At 36.0% G+C, this 17,832-nt stretch overlaps 1 protein-coding gene across 5 annotated transcripts in view; it reads left to right on the top strand.

The window, feature by feature from the left end:
* LOC110450699 (mediator of RNA polymerase II transcription subunit 14-like) overlaps positions 1 to 12,284 on the top strand; it is a 34,557-nt gene extending 22,273 nt beyond the window's left edge. For 4 of the 5 annotated variants that reach the window (XM_021498334.1, XM_021498333.1, XM_021498337.1 and 1 more), the window contains 12 exons: positions 808 to 882; positions 1,679 to 1,758; positions 2,208 to 2,301; positions 2,561 to 2,815; positions 3,289 to 3,472; positions 5,402 to 5,587; positions 6,463 to 6,656; positions 7,570 to 7,693; positions 8,023 to 8,084; positions 9,268 to 9,375; positions 9,880 to 10,002; positions 10,274 to 12,284. In XM_021498334.1, coding sequence (XP_021354009.1) covers positions 808 to 882; positions 1,679 to 1,758; positions 2,208 to 2,301; positions 2,561 to 2,815; positions 3,289 to 3,472; positions 5,402 to 5,587; positions 6,463 to 6,656; positions 7,570 to 7,693; positions 8,023 to 8,084; positions 9,268 to 9,375; positions 9,880 to 10,002; positions 10,274 to 10,537 — 1,749 coding nt within the window. In that variant the 3' untranslated portion in view covers positions 10,538 to 12,284. The remainder of the gene's footprint in view (positions 1 to 807; positions 883 to 1,678; positions 1,759 to 2,207; positions 2,302 to 2,560; positions 2,816 to 3,288; positions 3,473 to 5,401; positions 5,588 to 6,462; positions 6,657 to 7,569; positions 7,694 to 8,022; positions 8,085 to 9,267; positions 9,376 to 9,879; positions 10,003 to 10,273) is intronic. The other variant, XM_021498335.1, reaches the window with a different exon arrangement.
* The last annotated feature ends 5,548 nt before the right edge of the window (positions 12,285 to 17,832 follow it).

Here is a 17,832-nt window from a genome sequence, read left to right as displayed (position 1 = left end):
CTAGCACTATCCTCATAGTCTAGCACTATCCTCATAGTCTAGCACTATCCTCGTAGACTAGCATACGATTCTCAAACATTTTTGAACTCCATATCTTTATGAAATTTCTAGGGCTTTCTTCAAATATTTAGTAAAATTTGGTGGAGTAAAGTACATGCATTTAAAAGATATCTATTAAAATTCTAAAAAGAAAAAATTAAATATTCACAATTTTAACCACAAGAATTGGAGAACATTGAAATGTATCATACAATTGTGTTCTTGATATGATTATTATGAGGCTTCAGAAGTTCTAAGATATGACAAGTCAACTGATATAAATCAATGAGTACCATGAGAAATATCACCATCTACTTGTCGATGTTAGGGGAAAAATTAAGATTTTGGTATTTTGCGAGATATGTATTTCTGTGTTTATAATTGTGAGGTAAGAAGATCGCAAGCTTAAGATATCTCATATTCATTGAAACCATTAAACAAGGAACATAAATGAGCTATTGTTCCCCTTGCAAATTTCAACCCTCGCAAATACATTTTTAGAAGAACGGTCGCAAAATTAAATATTCAGGTAAATTTACCCCTTAGACCATAATGGACTCTTCCAGATGAATGTATGGTAGAGTCTACTAAAGTTACCTAGGGGTGAAAGGGTTAAATGTTATACAGTAAGTGTCTAGAATCTCGTTTGCCAATTATTGTTTAACAATAAGCTGTTCGCCATGTCTAGATATCGTTATGTATAATGACGTCTTGGTGTAAGTTTAGCATGTACCGGGATGTAAAATAAAACTTGACATGTTCACACAGGTACTACACGACACCTGGTCACCGCTCATGTCCATCAACAAACTCGCCAACATCATCATGCATGCTCCTATTGCGGTAAGTACTAGTTATCATACCGTAAATCCTTTAAGTACATTTTACTGTATATACGTAATGTTTATAGATTATCACACACTGTGTTTGAGGGTTTGTCATGAGAACAATTTTCTCATTGCGAGATAGTGGACCAAACTGAGAGGCCATCACAGGTGGACTTGAGGTTTGTTTGAATGCCACACCCTGAAAACATTGTATGATAAACTGTTTATCATCTATATACTACATGTACTACCTTATATATTTCTCCATCGGATCACCTTTGTGGGGATACTTTTTCTGGTTCAGGACTTCACCTGGCGCAAAATTTTAAAAAAAACAATTCCCGAATGGGAAAATTCGTTCTCAAATTGTTCTCAAGTCATTCTCGACTTCTTCTTTCTTATCTCATACTGACAATCCATGATAATGAATTTATCATATTATGGGTAGGTGGTATAAAATAGTATATCTAGATGATAATTGAAGAGTAATGTACAGTGAAAGCTGCGAAGGAACAACAAATATACAAGTCTTATTCGATAGATTTCATTAGCACAGCATAATAATGGATTAGAAAGGATGTCAGAATGCACAGGGGTCAGATTAGACAGGTTTCATTGTATATAGTAAAACTTGTCCTGATATTGCTTGTTTATTCTGATAAATTTCTTCAGAAGAAAATTTATTGTTTTTGAGATAGATTGTCATGCATATTTAAATGTAAATCTATCTCAAAAACAGTAAAATTTCTGTCAAATTTTAATATATTTGAGATATATTTAATTTATCAGTGAATATTTCTTTGTCTTTGCAGAACAACACCAACAGGCTGGCGCAGTCTTTCTGTGTTATTCCCCAGTCCACGACACATGTCCGAATCTCCTACCGCAGCATGTATCCTTTTTATACGCCCATAAAAACATTTGACAGGATGGATAATGAATGCAGGCTACTGGAGAGGGCAATCTGCAGACTGAATTTCCTAAACATGATATTTTGAGGGGTGCACGCAATATAACAGAGTGGGCAATACCCGGGAAATTGCAGTACTGAAGGAGAAGACTTATGGATATCTGTATGGTTAAAAAAGTATTTGAGCACGGTAACATACTTCTTAAGAAAAGTCCACACAAAACTGCCAGCATGAATACATTCTAGATTTTAATTTTTCTTCCAAAAATTTTACTGTGAAAAAAATATTATTAAATTCTTAGTCCTCATTCATTTATACGTAATGTGATCTAAGGAAAAAGTAATACAATCAGAAACTCTTTTCAAGTATCCTGCAATATCACTGACCTTAGTTGGTGTACCTTGTTGCTGTTGACCTTAACCTGTGTCAGAAGCTCAATAGACGTCCACTTCCGCAGCAACAAGATCGTAGCCATAGAGAGCAGTAAGGTGGTGGAGGGTTTTAACCCAATATCACTGTTAAAGGTGAGTCCTCTTGTCACAGCGGTGAAACATCTCATTGCTTGACATTGATTTGGGTCACAGTAGAAGTAGAAGAGACTCTTCAATGACTCTGAACTCTGTAGCACAAACCTCCTCAATGTGATAAGGGCACATGTTAAAATCATTTTTAGTACGTTATACTTGGTACATTCTCTTTATGTTGTATTACCCAGTATGTAAGTTTTGCAAAGGAAAATTAAATTGATGTATTCTGATTTTCATACTTGTGAACTTTCTGCAGGCATTTTTGAACATGTATGTGGACGATGCCATTATTGGCCGACACAATCGCCGGATGTCGACGACGGAAGACGACAGTCCTTCCTCACCAGTTGGTATGGATACCATGGATATGTTTAGTCTGTCGTCAGGGCCGTCGATGGGATCGCCTGCGTCGAGACAACGGCAGGACGGGGGACTCCGCTTCCCAAGCCCTATGACTCCTCCCTCCAACCCGCACACTCCAGCCTCACCCAGCGCTGCCCGTATGTCAGGGGTAGGTCATGGAGTTACACTGTTCATCAAAAAATAATCAATAATAAAAAAATAAGAAGGCAATGAAGAATTTAAAAAAAAAAATGAGCACTTAATTTTTTGCAGTTTTATAAAAAAAAATGCTATTATGAAAAGTGGGAAATATCACATAAATTACAAGTTTTTAATAACTTTGTAAAATGATAGAACTTTTCAATCCAAAATTTTATGTTACTGTTTTTTCCCCAATCTTTATAATGGATAGAATTGGCTAGTATTATATTGTTGATTGGGTAAATGGTTTTAATATACCTTTTTGTAGCATTCAGTCATGGAATGTCATTATTGAATCCAAAATCCAACGCTAATTTTAGCATCCAAGATGTTGCTCTATAATACAGTAGATAGATCGGTGTATGCATTAGTACTGATAATGATCGGGAAGATAATACAAATTTATTCTTAAAGCATAATTCTATGCCATTTTTTTTCCAGATCGCACCCTCACCATCTACAGCTTTGATTGGCACCCCCTCTCCAGGGACACTCCTTGGGGCGGGGTCCCCAGGCAACCCACAGCTCCATGTACCCTCCCCAAGCTCCTTTGTGCCGACTCCCTCCCCTGGGTCCCTAGGGATCCATATGCAGTCTCCCGCATCACAATTCATGGGATCTCAAGGTATGTATACAGTAGAAGTGGAATGAATAATAAATTTGCCATCATGGAGAATTGCTAGTTCAGCCACCATTTTTCCAGATAGGAGTTACAGAACATTGAAGTCGTAGGGTTTGACCATTTTGACAAATTTGAAAGATGATAATTGCGAAGCTTGTTTTGGAAAATTTGAGATACACTACTTATTTATCAGCATAGGTCTTGCAGTCATAGCTCTTTACTTTGTTAGGTTAAGGTTAAAGTTATTTCGTTATCTTGGAGTATTAGTTATGTATGCTTCTCACTGAAGTAGGCCACACTGGGACCGTTCAACAGTTGCAGCTCTTCTGATTTTGTGATAAAAGATTCCAGTATTTCTGCATTTTTTGGTCCAAAATATTCCTGAACCCTTTCACCACTGTAGACCAGAATGGATTCCTCCAGATAAATGTATGGTAGAGTCTACTAAAGTAACATAGGGGCAACCAATGTGACTGATACCCCCACTTTTCCATATTTCCTGGAAAGCATAGTCTCCGACAGGCCTGGAAAAAGAGTAATATACAAAACTTTAATTCAAGCATATGGATCAACAATTAACTATTCATACAAGTTAAAATGGGCATGCGATCTGGGACTAGAAGATGATGAGTATTGGTGGAAGAAAACTCACAAAGAGATTTTTAAACAAACAAATGATACAAAACTACGATTGCTGCAATATCGTCTGGTCCATCGAATTTTACCAACCAATATTTTTCTATTCAGAATTAAGGCGGTGGATTCTCCGCTATGTACATTCTGTAGGGAAGAAAAAGAAACCTATATACATTTATTTTATGAATGTTCAAGGATAATCAAACTTCGAAAGGAGTTAGAGAAGTGGTTTCTCGATAAAACCATGTTCAATTTTAGTATATCGCCAATATCGATACTGCTAGGGCTTCATGGTCGCCATAATGGTATGATTAATATGATGTCGCTGCTGTTTAAGCAATATGTCTATCACTGTAGAATTAAGAAAATTTATGTGTGTTTTGAAGTCTTAAAATCACACATATGTCAATACTATGAGGTAGAAAAGATTGTGTATAAATCAAGAAATGAATACACAAAATTCCTTACAAGGTGGGGAGGATGGCATGCTTTATCCGAAAGGGAGGAACAAAGTAAAATATAAACAAAGTCTTTGTCGGTATGGTAATGAATATTGCACTGATGATGGAAATTGGTCTTGCTGTATGTCTATTCGTCTAAGTGTACTTATCTATAGCAAAAGCTAAGCTAAAAATTAACTTTAATATGGGCGCTGCTAAAAAAACTTTGAAGAAACTAGGTGAACAAATTGCTTCAAAATGAACTTGCATATTTTATTCTGAAACTATTGTGTTTAGATCCAACTAAATGTTAATAAATATGTATATTTAAAAAAAAAATATCGGTGCAGAGTGTAATTTCTGATGTTCCCAAATTTAGCAGTGCTCATGTTGAACTCAAGCATGTATATAATCCTATGGGTATTGTAATGTAATGAATTGTTATGTAATGTAATGTTTTGTCTCTGGTCTTAATGTAATTGTTCACATGAAAATCAATGAAAAAATTAAAATGTAAAAAAAAAAGTAACATAGGGGTGAAAGGGTATGAATGATTTTACCTAACAGTTGTTTTTGTCTATCGTTTTTTATGCAGTAAGTATTTGATAGAAACTTCAAGAAATGGATGACATGTAATTGATGCAATGTTCCCCCAAGGGGGCAAGGGGGGGGGGGGGGTTAACCCCCTAAAATGTTAATTGTACCCCCCCAATTTTCAACGACTCGCATATCATAATTATGTAGCTATTGACACAGAGATGAAGTATCTTGAAAATCTTTCTAATGTACCCCCAAATGTAAAATTCATTTGGAACAGTGTATTTATGTTATTATTGTATTATTTTATTGTCAACAGGTATGGAAGGTTCGCCATTTGCCAGTTCTGGACTGGCCATGCCGTCACCAGGACAACGTAACTGGCCCAATTCACCGTCTGTGCCCGGCCCCTCGCCTGTGTCGCGTCATGGCACAGCCACATCCCCCGGACATCCAGCCCTCCACTCCCCCCAAACAATGAAGGATGGGGAACATAGTAAGCCAGGTGATAAGTTTCAAGACAATATTTCCCTTCCCTTATCAATATGTAAATACATATATTGTAAGATTAATGTGATACATGAGTGGATTCCTACTAATATCGTATGACCAATGTATTATTTCTGTTAATTCATTCACCCCTGAAAACACATTTAAACTCTTCCAATTCAAAGGTTGGAATAGTTCATTATGAAATTTCAGGGATGAATGAGTTAATATCATAGTTTCCTAAAACATTTTATTTTCTATATTTATGATAAAGTTTGGTTTATATCATGTTATTCATACTGTACCATGATCACAACCATTCCCTATCTAAGAAAACAATGCCAACTTCTTGTGCAGTTATCCTGTAGGTCCATTTTCATAGGTTCATGTCAAAAAAGGTTTCTCACTAGCCTAACTTTGCTATGTTATGACACGGGCTGACAAGGCCATGGATTGGTACCTGGTATTATGTATGATATACATGTACTGTTCTGGTATTTGAAGTTCAACTTCATTCTTAAAATGTTTTTGGATTGAAAAACAGTATTTCTGTTAGTCTCAAAATTCACTTTAATGTCATATTATACCATTTTACTTGTACAAATGCCATAATACATAAAAAGGAGCTGCTGATTCTCATCATTCAGATCAGTTGAGTTTCATAAACTGTATATAAATTGATGTGTAAAGTAATACATGTCATTATTTTGCTCGCACACATATTTACTTTCATTTCCTTGGTTCAGTTGAATGTGGTCTATATATAAATAGCTGTGTTATGTGTGATCTCCATATCAACTTTCATTTCCTTGGTTCAGTTGAATGTGGTCTATATATAAATAGCTGTGTTATGTGTGATCACCATATTAACTCTGGTTTCCTTGGCGACAGTGATGGGCCACCCTTCACGTGTATTTACACATCGTTCATGGGCAGCCTCCATCCCAACACTCCTATCCCACAATGCATTTGATACGTTGCTCACGCCTTTGGGGCCAGGCAAGGTCACGTCACCATTGGAGAGGTTCTTCGGCTGTGTGCTCTTCACCAGGAACCTGCCACGTATTATACAGAACGAGGAAAATGTGAGTTCATACTTCTTATTTCCAGTCCATGGTTTGGCCTCTAGGGCCCAGTTGTTGTAATGGTTGTTAGCTTTTCAGACTATTTGATTCAAATTTTAAAAATGTAATTTATACAATTATTTTCATGATTTTGTCATTATATGATCATTCAACTCCAAGATACCATCTTTGATACTCCAGGAGTTACGCTCACTTTCGCTCTCTGCACCCCTGGAATATGTCATAGTAAAATCGAAGGCTTAGTGTGTACCACCATGTGGATTGAGACGAGAACACTGGTCCGATCCTTTGATGTACATCAAAAGAATCTGTTGGTCGCATAACTGTAACATTGACAGGCTTTGAAGTCGGGTGTCGCTCCTCTGTAATCTTCAAAGAACAGGTAACAGCCTAGCAATTGGTTGTTTTGGGGTTTTTTACCCGATACCAATGAAATAGCTATCTGTGTGCCTTCAATTCTGCTTTGACATATTCCCGGGGTGCAGAGAGCGTAAGTGAGCACCTGGAGTATCGGGGATGTAAAAATTCCAGCGGTTTTTCGCTATAATTTTTTGTCATGAATTATTAAATTTTCCATTATATGCTAACAATACTTCAAACAACTAGACCAAGCTTTCAAATAGCATATAAAGCCACTTTTTATTTCCAAAAAATTCTGCAACATATTCTAAAGAAAAATAATCATTGATTGAAAAAAAACCTGAAGCATAAATTTCAACTAGGGAAATTGAATTATGGCCAAATTCAAAACCCTTAATGCCTATTTCTAAATAAGGAAATTTTAAAGATGATTAAAGTGAAGAAATGTTCTGTTTATGATATTTGACAAATTTTGCAATATTTGATAATTATTATGTTATTTCTTGAAAATGCATTCAAGAACAGGTATATAATCTCAAGCCTTGTGTTACAGCTGACTTTGGTCCGGTCATCAGATGCAAACGTAGTGATGTTTAAGGTGGAGAACCTCCAGTTCCGTGTGAGCTTCAATGCTACCACTCTTCAGAGTCTACATATGAATACTACAAACTTGACTGGTAGGTAACGCAGCTTTGAATGGCAAAATGTTCAAACTTCCTTTATAGATAAAGGCAAAGAAATCTCTTTGGCCTGTTTTGAATTCTGTCAATGTTCATCAAACATTTCAAACACTCATTCTTTCAATGTGAGTGCCAGTCTATGATATCTGGGTAAAGTATCACTAAAACCAATGTGATCAGTTCCCTGTGGGGTTTGTAGGATTGTAGAAGTTGTCCTGGTAAACAGATTTTTAAATCAGACCATTGGAGTTCTGAGTTACCATTAAAAACTAAGTATGCTCACGGTTGTAGACAATGGGATATTAAACAACATTAAATTGTTACAGACTCGAGAGATCCATTCCCAACTGAACTCATCAACATCCTGGAGCGATTCTTCGAAGTGAAGGTAAGCCTTACCTGACAATTTTCTCCTAGTGTTGTATAAATAGTTCTGTAATTACCATAACATCAATCAATTATGTTCCATGTCAATTTGATAGTCCCGAGTAGTCTCCCTGATCTTTGGTTGACTCCAGACATTTTCAACTTCTCTTGTCTTCACTTGGCTTTTTTAACCCATCCTCAAAATTCCAGGGTTTATGCTCACTTGAGTTCTCTGTACCCCTGGAATATGTCATGACAAATTAGAAGGCACATGATATGGTTAGCTATGAGATTGGTTCTAGGATAAAAAATACTGACCAATCGATCGCTAGGCTGATACAATATAGATTGCATAGGAGTGACACCTGACTTGAAAGTTAGTCAATTTTACCATTACGCTGCTGCACGATTCTTTTGATGTACATCGAAGTATCAAACTAATCTACTTGTATCATTCTAAAGGTGGCACATACAGAGCCTTCAATTTCGTCATGACATATTCTAGGGGGGCAGCAAAAGTAAAAGAGAGTAACCGCTGGAATATTGAGGATGGTTTCAGCCAAACTTGATTCTAATGATTCTGTCATGGCTCTTACAAGGGTGGTATTTTCTGGTCGAATTCGTAATGAAAATTGGCCAACATGGTTCCTAACAGGCCGAAATCTCTTGTGTAAAGTCTTCATGCAGCATAAGTTTCATGTTCGGTTTAAAAAATACAAAATTCATGCAGTGATGCACTTTTGATTAAATTTTGTAAGGTCTGTAGTGTTACGTGATTAAAAATGTATATTTTTGATTGACATTCAGAGATTTACATTCATACTGTATTTATCCTGCAATAAGCCCTCGAGGACCCGATACATAATCTCTCTGACCCAGAGTAAGAGTGTGAGCTTACTGTCACGGCAATCATACAGCACTTATTGTCTTTTTTAACTTACTGCAATAGATACCGAAGGGCTAATTTCCAGGCAAGGATCCGGACTTATTGCAGGGTAAATACAGTATCTTGTAAATAACACTGTTGCATTAACAGCCTTGTTTGCTACATACTATTTTGTATTTCAGTAATATAGTAACAAATCATGGCTATTTATCATAACCCAGTCGATTTTCACATTGATAGAGGTTATCAAATGATATAATTATCTAAAGGAGACTATTAATGATGCCAATTTAAATTGATAACAATGTGGATTCTTCAGGTTGCTACTCACCCGTACAAGGTTAACGCCCTTAGAGCGTTCTGTCGTTTACTGCCCCTGCCAAGCAGAATTCTGAAGGACTGCATACAGATCATGAGGCTTGAAATGGTAAGTTGTTGATAAAGAATTCTCAAATTTCAAGCACTGCATATTAAGATATATACTGATATGCACATTACATGTGTCACCCTGGTAAAATACTAGCCGCTTCTTACCAACTCGGCTAGGGATGATTTCTATTTAGCTTATTCGGTAGAGCGTAACACTAGTAAACCAGAGGTCCCCTGTTCAGCTCCTAACGGAGGCACTGAAAACATAATGACCTCAGTTACATTAGCGTCCATGTAGGGACCTGGGAGATATGACAAAGATACTAGTGACACTTGCAAAGGAATCACTATGACCCCTGGAAAACTCGGGAGGAGTTCTTTCCGGGAGAGGGAGTATGTCACCCTGGTAAAATACTAGCCGATTCCTACAAACTTGTAGTAAACCAGAAGTCCTGGTTTCGACTAGTACTCCAAGCGGAGGCACTGAACAAATAATTACCTGTTTTACACACTCAATATATCAATCAATCAGAGAAAATAATGTGGTTCCTGTTCCTTTCAGATGAATGAGACACGTAACACAAAGTGGACTGTAGCCTTCTGCCTGACGATTCCTCCTTCAGCGGCATCCATTGCGCCGGCCGGAGCGGCGGCCATCGCAGTGAAACAGAAGATGGTCCTGATGGTAAGACACACATGTTTCATAGGACTCCCCGATCTTCTTTGTAAATCCTTGCAGTTTAAATCAAGCAGGTTTAAAATTAGAACAGCCCTATTTTAACCGTTCTCAAATGGGTTTTTTTTGTCTTTGACATTTTCTGGAAAATTGGAAATCTCAGGAATCAGATATTTTTAGAACATAATTTGTATCCCGGTCTTATCCCTCCGTCTGATCGTTCTAAGGGTCAGTGATGGATGGTCAGCAGATTTATCAACACTTTTCTGTCCATCCACAGCTGCAGTTGACCAGGGCGGACGTCCAGCTTCCTCCGGGTGTGGAGCCACAGTCCATTATTGTCCAGTTGCTGTATGATTTCAATGCCAACACGGTTATACAGATGGAGGTTCCATCACGTAACCAGCCTGCACAACAACCCACACAGGCCCACATGGCTGTTTCAGCTTTCCTCAAGAAGATTGAGATGCATCAGACTACCAGTGAATGTGCCCTCTTCCCAACCGTACATAAACTCATGCAGGGGCTAGTGATACCAGGGTAGAATTGCCAGGGGGCTAGTGATACTGAGGTAGAGTTATCAAGGAGCTAGTAAGTCTGGGGCTACTGATGCTGCATTGTAACGCTGTATATATGTATGTAGTCACCTGCACTGCAGTCACAAATAACCTACTTTCCCGGTGATTACAATACCACACACACCAGAAGAACATTTATCATTCTGACAGACACCTCCACCTAAAGGTGTACCTACCATATCTACCCTGGAGACTGTGGTGTTCTGATCAACGTAACAGAGGAACGTCCTAACAACAATAACTGGAGTAGAGTTGTCAGGGGCTTGTGATACCAGGGTAGAATTGTCAGGGGGCTAGTGATACTGAGGTAGAGTTATCATGGAGCTAGTGAGTCATGGGCTAGTGTTACCAGGATAGTGTAAGTTCTTGAAATCAATTATTTGTGAGATTCTACTACTGGTCGGGAGAGTCTGTCAACAGCTTTCTTTTAAAAGGCTTTAACACCCGATTCATGGGTTTGTTTGATCAGTTTTCATTTTTGAATACTGGTAGTAATCTAGAAAATTGCACCGGTATGTGGAGCTCTGAAAATCAATGTGATCTTGACTTCAATTATCATTTTAAGTTGGTTGTACCAAAAGACTGGAAGGATGTGAGTCGTGATTTTTCTTCATCGAACGATACACACCACTGTTCTATTTCTGTGGTTGTTCCTAAAACAACCTATGTTGATTTGAATTCATGGTATTAGCAAAAGCAGATACAGATTATACTGTTTAAAGCATATTAGACTAAAGGTCAACAATATATTTGAGTTTGCAATCCGACTGATTTCCTAGGATTTCAAAGCTGCATTGACATTAATTTTAGCTGTTATACGTTAAAAACAGTTATATAGCATACTAACAGCATCCAAGAAGCAACCTGTCTTTTGATGTGTTAAAAAACCCCACCGCAACAGGCTGTAAACCAACGAATTCAATGACACATGTTTTTGTGGAATGTCAGACAGGTCTACATTCAAATCCAAGGGTTTTCAAATTTTACCTTGCCTCATGTGTACAATAAATATATGCATTTACATCAAAAATTATAATGAGAAATCTAAAAGGCATTAAAGATGACAGTGATTTTGGTAATTGCAGCAGCTTCATCACGTCTTAAATTTTTCAGTATTTTAGAATTTTCTTTCACTGTTGGTATTTATGGAACTAACTAGAAATATAAGCAGGACATATCAGATATATGTAGTGAAACATTCTGGAAAATCAGTGGAAACAATCGTTAAATTTCTCATAAAAAACATGAAAATGTACATATCCCTTGCATAGTACAAGTGCCAATAATTATGTATGCAATTATTGAGAGGTCACTTTTTTTTGTAATGATAGCATTGGATATCGGTGTTATTGATGACCGTTGTTGAATATTTATCATTATTGTTAGATGCTGTCCTCTGCGAGTTATCGTCATTACTACATAGAATCACCTTCTATTGGAGACAAAAATTTGATAATAACATAATTCAGGGTTTAGTGTTCATGTGCTAAAAATGCTAGGAAAAAAATAATGAAGACAAAACACTAAAACAGCTCAGCTAGTATCGCTAATTTCTAATCTTCCTGGTGGATTTGTTTTTGTCTCGCTGCCACGAAGTAGCGGAAGCGAGACCGAGATGTTGCTATTCCAGCGTCGGCGGCGTTTTTGTGTTTAAGTTAGTTTCTCTGAAGCTATAAGTGCTACACCAACCAATTACTTGGACCATAGATGCATCTTAGGTAGTACATCTCAACACATGCATCAAATGCTGGAAGCGGCCTACCTTTCATGGTCCATTGACTTTGTCAGCATCTCTATCAACATTAAGTTTTTGTATTTAAGTTACTTTCTCTGAAACTGTAAGTGCTAGACCAACCAAACTTTACATGGGCATTGATGTCAAAGCGGTGCACAGGCAAGATATCAATCCGAATGGCTTGTTTTATAAGAATTTTTTTCTTCCTTTTTCATGATGCTTTGGCGTTTTTTCATAATTGAAGTGACTTTGCTCCATGGTTCTGTGTAGTTGCTACTCTGCTATGTTAATGCTGTTGACAACAGCTTTAAGCTACCCAGTGATAAAATTAAGTACCAGTATCAACTCTACCTTTAGACCAACCAACAGGTATTTTACTGTGAAGTTTGAGTAATACTTGTTCCTTTAAGGTAGATAAATTAAGTCATACTACATGTAGGTCACTTAAATTTTCTACAGTGATTTAAACACATTGTTTTCAAAGATTTGAACTTAACAAATTTATTTTTTATACATGTAATGTTATACATTTGCTCTCCAGCATTAAATTATTGCAACAAGTAAACTTTTGGTGAATACTAGCTATTTTTAATGATTCAAATGACTTACTTGCACAAGTATGAATTCATTAAATGAATAGTAGCAGTAATTTATCACTAGCAATTAATTTTTTTTCGAATTAAGATTGAGATTCTTCCCGCACTAACATGAACATTATTTTTCTCAAAAATCATAGGTGATGTACAGTGTAAATTTGTTCAAATGTGTGACAGGAAATTTTAGATACTCTCGTCTCTTCTTGATACAAAGAAAATGTATGAGATGTACAGTATGAACCGGTATATACTTGTGTCAACAACAAATGAAGTTGATACGATATTTGTTACATGTGATGTGTCGCGTTTGGTGCACCAATTTTGTATTTTGTAAATAACTTTTTAATGAAATTACGAAAATGCGATGCCCATTACATAACAACTTGTATATATATACTTATTTGTTGTCATATGAGATGAGTTGAAAGACAATACTGAATCTCGTTCTTACGTCAATTTTGACGCTATTTCAGTATGAAGACTTTCTACATTTCAGGAAAAAAATAAATATGATGATGATTATCACTTATTATGGAAGTCCTTGTTATGTTTTTATATTGAACCTCTGTTAAGTACGCAAGGTAATAAAGCTGTGTCTTTTGTTTGGATTCCATTAACACCTTGCAATTTTCCAGACCGTTTTTTATACGACCGTCAAATTTGACGGTAGTATTATGGTATGGCATTGTCGGTCCGGCTCTCCGGCCATTCGTCCGGCGTAAACTTTGTTTGTCCGGCAATCTCCTCCTACATTTTTCGATCGATCTATTTGAAACTTGGTATACATTATAATCATGATATGAAGTTGTGTCTCCCTTAAAAGAATTTTGATTCGACAATTTTTCCAAAAGTTATTGCCCTTTGTACATTTAAGTATTTGATTTTTGTCCGGAGATCTCCTACATTTTTCGACTGATCTCTTCGAAACTTGGTATACATTATAATCATGATATGAAGTTGTGTCTCCCTTAAGAATTTTGATTCGATAAATTTTCCAAAAGTCATTGTCCAATTGTTGTCCGAAGATTTTCTCCTACATTTTTTATAGCACATCAGCTAACCACTCTTAGAACGATTCAGATCTTATTTTAATGAAAGAAAGTATGTAACACTATATGGCATTCAACGGTCGTATTTTGTTCCGCCCTGCGGTACTCTTATTTGAAAATGGTTAAACCTTTCTTCCGAGATATACCCCAGACCATGTGACTGACGTTCAGACAGGAGGACAGAGTGAAACCTAGTCTTTCGGTACTTCCGATGGGAGCTTATACAAATGTTTATAAGAAGACAAACAGTTCTGTCTTTTCACTCTAATATTACATGCCGATGGATTTCTTAAAATTTGTTACATAAATGGAGATGAACTGGTGATATCTAGGCTGTTTTCATTTAAACAGTTAAACCGGTCGGACCACAGTTGTTTGTTTATTAAATAAGGTCGGACCTAGTAATCCGATGCTGCTTTCAGGCAAGCCTTGCAAGGCCTGCATAAACATTTGCAAGTCCACCAGGATTAATACCCGAAATTATTACATTTATAAACCGACAAACCGGTTGTTCCGCATAAATAAACAGGCCCCTTGTTATCACTTGTCATCAAAATTTCACCAATTTCAGGGGGAAAACCAGTATATATTGGACATAATAGTTTTATTCTGTAAACAAAATCAATACACAAAAAGACAATTTTCATTTTGTACATGATATGGATTTTCCATGCCAGTGGCCATGAATACTCTCAATGACTAATATCAAACTTTTGAAAACAATTTCTAACAAATAAAATATAATATTACATACTGTGATAATGTCGGCCTTTTACAAAATAACAAATTCCGACAATATAGCAATACAAGCACATGGTAGCGGTTACAAAGTTCTTTAAAAATAACTTTTCTTTTAAAGACAATCGGATCTTGATACAAATTGTTACAATAACAGTTCAGATTTAATAGCTAGATATATACAAATATCTTAAATTCTGATGAATCTTCTGTTAAAATGTTCAATGCATTTTTCTTTCACATTTTCTATTACAAAATCTGAAGCAGCTACGGTAGATTTCATTTTTTGAAACAGTTTGTCCCTCTTTTCAGTAATAAATCAAGTTGACCGACAAGTATTACTACAGACCTGGTAAACCTAAACAGCATTTGGGGTTAGGTACTGTTAAGTTTTTATTATTTGAGGGGAATTTATTTTCACTATCATAGGTGTCAACCTCTGAATCCTTCAATAAGGGAGATCTCACTCATTCCACATTTCCAATGAGGGAAGTGTGTGAATCGCAACTGAAACTGCTTTGCTCAATTTATCTTTCCCTTTTAATGTATAAAAATCACGCCAAAAAGCATTCATTTGATTCAGACACACCTGTTATGATCATTACACACACCCTGCAGTAACTAGGGGATCATTTGACCACGGGATGTAATATTTTGAGTTTGAACTTGAATGAGGGAGTTTTCGAGGGAGGTTGGTAAATTTTGGTGAAAATGAGGGAGGGTTGACAGCTATGCTGACTATGGTTGCAGTCGATCATACATTGCATGAAATTAAATACCCAGCAAATATTATTATCATGACTTATAACTGCCATGATTTTATACAAGACTCCCATAAGCTGTATAGACCTATACAGATGTAGCCAGTGAACATGAAGTTTTGTGACTATTGGGCGAAATTTAACCCCCACAAAAGTGTTCCTATCGGGACAACCGCAAAATATTTAAACTATACAGCTAGTGCTTTTTAATGAGCTAAGACATATGGAAGCGATGTAGGAACAAAGACCTTTCTTTGGGCAGCAACTATAACGGTAACCAATTTGCTGTATTAAGCACACTTGGAGCATAAACAGAACACAATACATCTCCAGCACACACACAGGCATACACACATATGGAGATATGAGCCAGGGGGCATAGGACGAGTAGTTAGCGCCTGATAAGGCAGCTCCTGCGATTTCCTCAATATTGTATTGATTAATATATATGCTAATTGTATTGACTGTTTAAAATTGTATATATATGTACTGTAAAGCGCTTTAGAGTGGCTTATGTTAGCTAGATAGGGTGCTATATCAAATATTGTATATTTATTTATTTATTTATAAAATATGAAGTGTTAAGGGTCGATCATTAAAGATTTGAAACTAAAAAAAAGGTATTTGTGAAAATTAAAATATCAGATTTTGTAATAGTGGTAATATGATTTCATCAGTAAGAACTTCTCCATTACACTTAATTTTGTTATTATGCAGAGATATTTTTTCATGAAGAAAAAATAAAAAGGCGTTGCTAATACAGTAAATACGGTAGTGCTGTTATTTTCAAATATCACATACATTTTAGATTAAAACTGGAATGTTAAAACAAATTTCAAAGTCAATCTTCATCACAGATGCATTCATACATTAAGTATTTTATTAAGGATAACAATTGGAAAAGAGTTCAAGCTTTCAATAACTTTTAGCTTCATTGAAATTAAACTTGAACTTGACAAACTTGAATTCACATCGTTCACTAATACAGTTTAATGGGAAACTTTCGCCCTACGCTGGTAAAATCCATATTGGCCCTTCACTTGTGATTACTGTGTATCATGTTGCTTACTTTTTTGTTTGCTGTAATGTTAAATTTGCTCTCACTATGCAGGCAAAAAAAAGTGCACATTAAACTGCCATAAAAATGTTCCAGAATACCATAATAAAACATTAATTCATGTTTTAAATGCAATTTCACAGGTAAAAAAGGCTCACGTTAAACTGTGGCAAAAATTAAGGAATACCGTAATATACCATTAATTTATGTTTTTAATTCAATTTCACAGCTTTGATAACAAGCAGAACATGTTATTTTTCCTGTTAAAGATCACTGTATCAAGACTGTTGGATTTGTAGTACATTTAACATTGTAGATTTTCCATTCAGCAAACACTGCTAAATTAACACCTGCAAAAACTGCCAAGGATTACACAAATAAAGATATGTACTTAAGGATTTCGTTGATGTGATCTTTGATAACCAGAACTACCCTGCATTAAGATGTCATTGAGGCTTAAAAAACAGTTCAACCAAAAACACTTTTGAACATGCTTATAGGCAACAGAATATAAGTTAGTATTTAGGAAATATAAGAATCCAGCAGTTTTAAATTAAACAAAATTTTGATTTCAGATTTTATTACATTTAACCATAATATGTGTATTCACAATATGAATGACGTTTGCTGATCATGTTAAAATATGAAGATGTTTTTGGTGCTAATGGTTCTTATTAATCATAATCTCTTGCCTTAAGCATATATGTTATTTTGATGAAGGGATTTGTATGTTAATGTTTAATCTTTCTAAAAGAGTCCAAGGTAGAGAAACCAGGCAAATATAACCGATGAATGTCAACTAACTTGTAAGTGCCCCTTAAGGATCCCTGTCCAATTGCAGGCAAAACACTAGAGCGTTCCACTTAAGCTTTTCAAATATATAGTTACCTCCCCTTAATTTCATTTTGCATATTTAAGTAGCATGACTGGGCCAGGGTACTACCACTGACCAGGTAGCTCAACTGGACCACAGGACCTTTGATCTGAGGTCCAGTTCTCAAACTCTTATGTAACCCTGTCACATTTTTAACCTCAGAACACTGCTTGTTGATTCTTTCTTGTTTATTTTATCTTAATCAATTTTTTCATAAAAGTTCTTTTAACAGGTGAAGTTTTCTTCCCTGAAATGATTTATCAAAACTATCGCCATGCAGAAAGATATGTTTCCATTGCAAGATTACAGTTTTTGGCAGTGGTACGGGGATCCTCAATGATGCCAAAGTCTGAATGCACCTTTTTGGATTAAAAAAAATAAATACAAGGGAGACAACTCAAACACACATAATCACATGAAGAATGTGTAAGGTAAGATGAAACTGTAATTA

Source organism: Mizuhopecten yessoensis, unplaced genomic scaffold (assembly GCF_002113885.1).
Source record: "Mizuhopecten yessoensis strain PY_sf001 unplaced genomic scaffold, ASM211388v2 scaffold5459, whole genome shotgun sequence".
Classification (NCBI taxonomy): Eukaryota; Metazoa; Mollusca; class Bivalvia; order Pectinida; family Pectinidae; genus Mizuhopecten; species Mizuhopecten yessoensis.
This window is presented reverse-complemented; position numbering and strand designations above follow the sequence as displayed.